The sequence below is a fragment of the Vigna unguiculata genome, unplaced genomic scaffold (assembly GCF_004118075.2).
Source record: "Vigna unguiculata cultivar IT97K-499-35 unplaced genomic scaffold, ASM411807v1 contig_155, whole genome shotgun sequence".
NCBI classification, from domain to species: Eukaryota; Viridiplantae; Streptophyta; class Magnoliopsida; order Fabales; family Fabaceae; genus Vigna; species Vigna unguiculata.
In genome coordinates this window covers 11,120-12,655 of record NW_021010859.1, presented here as the reverse complement: position 1 = coordinate 12,655, position 1,536 = coordinate 11,120, and the positions used below count along the sequence as shown (strand labels likewise).

General features: G+C 32.7%; 1 protein-coding gene across 1 annotated transcript; it reads right to left on the bottom strand.

Moving 5' to 3' along the window:
* Positions 1–936: 936 nt before the first annotated feature.
* LOC114171264 lies at positions 937–1,299 on the bottom strand. Its single transcript, XM_028056402.1, has one exon. It carries the CDS (start codon positions 1,297–1,299, stop codon positions 937–939), a length of 363 nt encoding a protein of 120 aa, XP_027912203.1.
* Between the last annotated feature and the right edge of the window lie 237 nt (positions 1,300–1,536).

Here is a 1,536-nt window from a genome sequence, read left to right as displayed (position 1 = left end):
AATTCTTTTAATTTTGTAATAATTATTGGTCAACTATCCACCTCGGCCTTTAGACCTAATTTCTTAACGGTCTATTAATACCTCCTGTTACCTCCTACATTTTGGAATCAACATTTCAAAATACAAAAAAATCTATTTGTCAAAAGTTCATTCTGCAACTAATGAATAAAACATGATTTAGAAATCTATAAAGTGCAAGAAGAAATACCCTTAAAATTTTCAACCTTCCATGCTAATCATGCTTTATAGATCTTAACAATAAAAGTCACTTTTGAATATCTAAAATTATAAAACCACTATGCTTAAACATGGAATAAGACAAATATATAAATATTAGGGTAATAATACACACAAACCCCCATTTTTTTCATTCAATACCCTTCTAACACTAATAAAATAACATTAATTTAAAAATAAAATTGGACAAATTAACTAGAAAATTATAAATACTGTTTTTTTTATTAGGTGTTGGAAAGAGTAAGAAATAAAAAAAGGTGTACATGTAAAATTTTCTTAAATAATACATGTAAAATACACTACTCTATAGAACATTGAGTCGATGTATGTCTCCTTCTAGAAATGAAATAGATCTGATATATTTGCAAACCAAATTAAAGTGCCAAAAGGGATCTATTATTGTGGCACATTTCATTCACAGCACAACTCATATCTAAAGCAATTTTCTTTGATTGAGAACTAAAATTTTTCACATTAGACTAAAAGCTTTGTACCTATGTTCATGCTTACAAATAATATGCAACAAATGAAAGGCTAAAAAGCTTATACAGGGAGAAACAGGAAAGCACTTGCATTTGTATATATAAATAACAAAAAAAAAAACAGAAAAAAAAAATCAAGAAAACAAGACTTAGCTGGAAGAAGAAGAAGAAGAAGAAGGCAATGGTTATTGGAATCATGACTATAAATAACAACACATCAAACAATTTTTGCTTGAGAAAGCTTGTTTTGAAGATACTTGAGTGATGTTGGGTTGATTTGAGTGAAGACATAGTTCCCAGCAAATAGGTCACCAAAATGACCATGTCCCTCTTTGAACCTTCTCTTCACCTTAGAACACAGAAGCATAACTTTTTTCATCATCCAAACCTTCCTCCAACTTCCCACTTTGACCCTCAACCTTCTCCTCAAGGGCACCCCTCTAAGCCTGCCCCACTTCTTAGGCCTTAGGCTCACCCTCTCATCTCTCTCATCATCAGATAAAGGGCCATCATGCCTCAGAATTTGGTATGGTACCTTAAAATTGATGGCACTTGCAGAAACCATTTCAACAGAAGACATGTTGTGACTGTGATGAGAAGGATGAGGAAAAGGGTATATCCCTCCAGAAGAAAGAAGAAAGGATCTTTGGTGAATGAGTTTGAGGTGGTGTTGGTAAGAACATGGTGGTGTATTATTATTACGAGAGGAAGGAAACTACCGTAGAGGTAGTTGAAGTAGCATTGTATTTATTGTACCTTGGAAACTTTCATAAGCATTTATTGGCCCGGTACGTACACATTTCTTTATTAACCAACA

Bases quoted from the DNA above. Each gene is read 5' to 3' on its own strand.
- LOC114171264 (XM_028056402.1), bottom strand. From the start codon at position 1,299: ATGTCTTCTGTTGAAATGGTTTCTGCAAGTGCCATCAATTTTAAGGTA.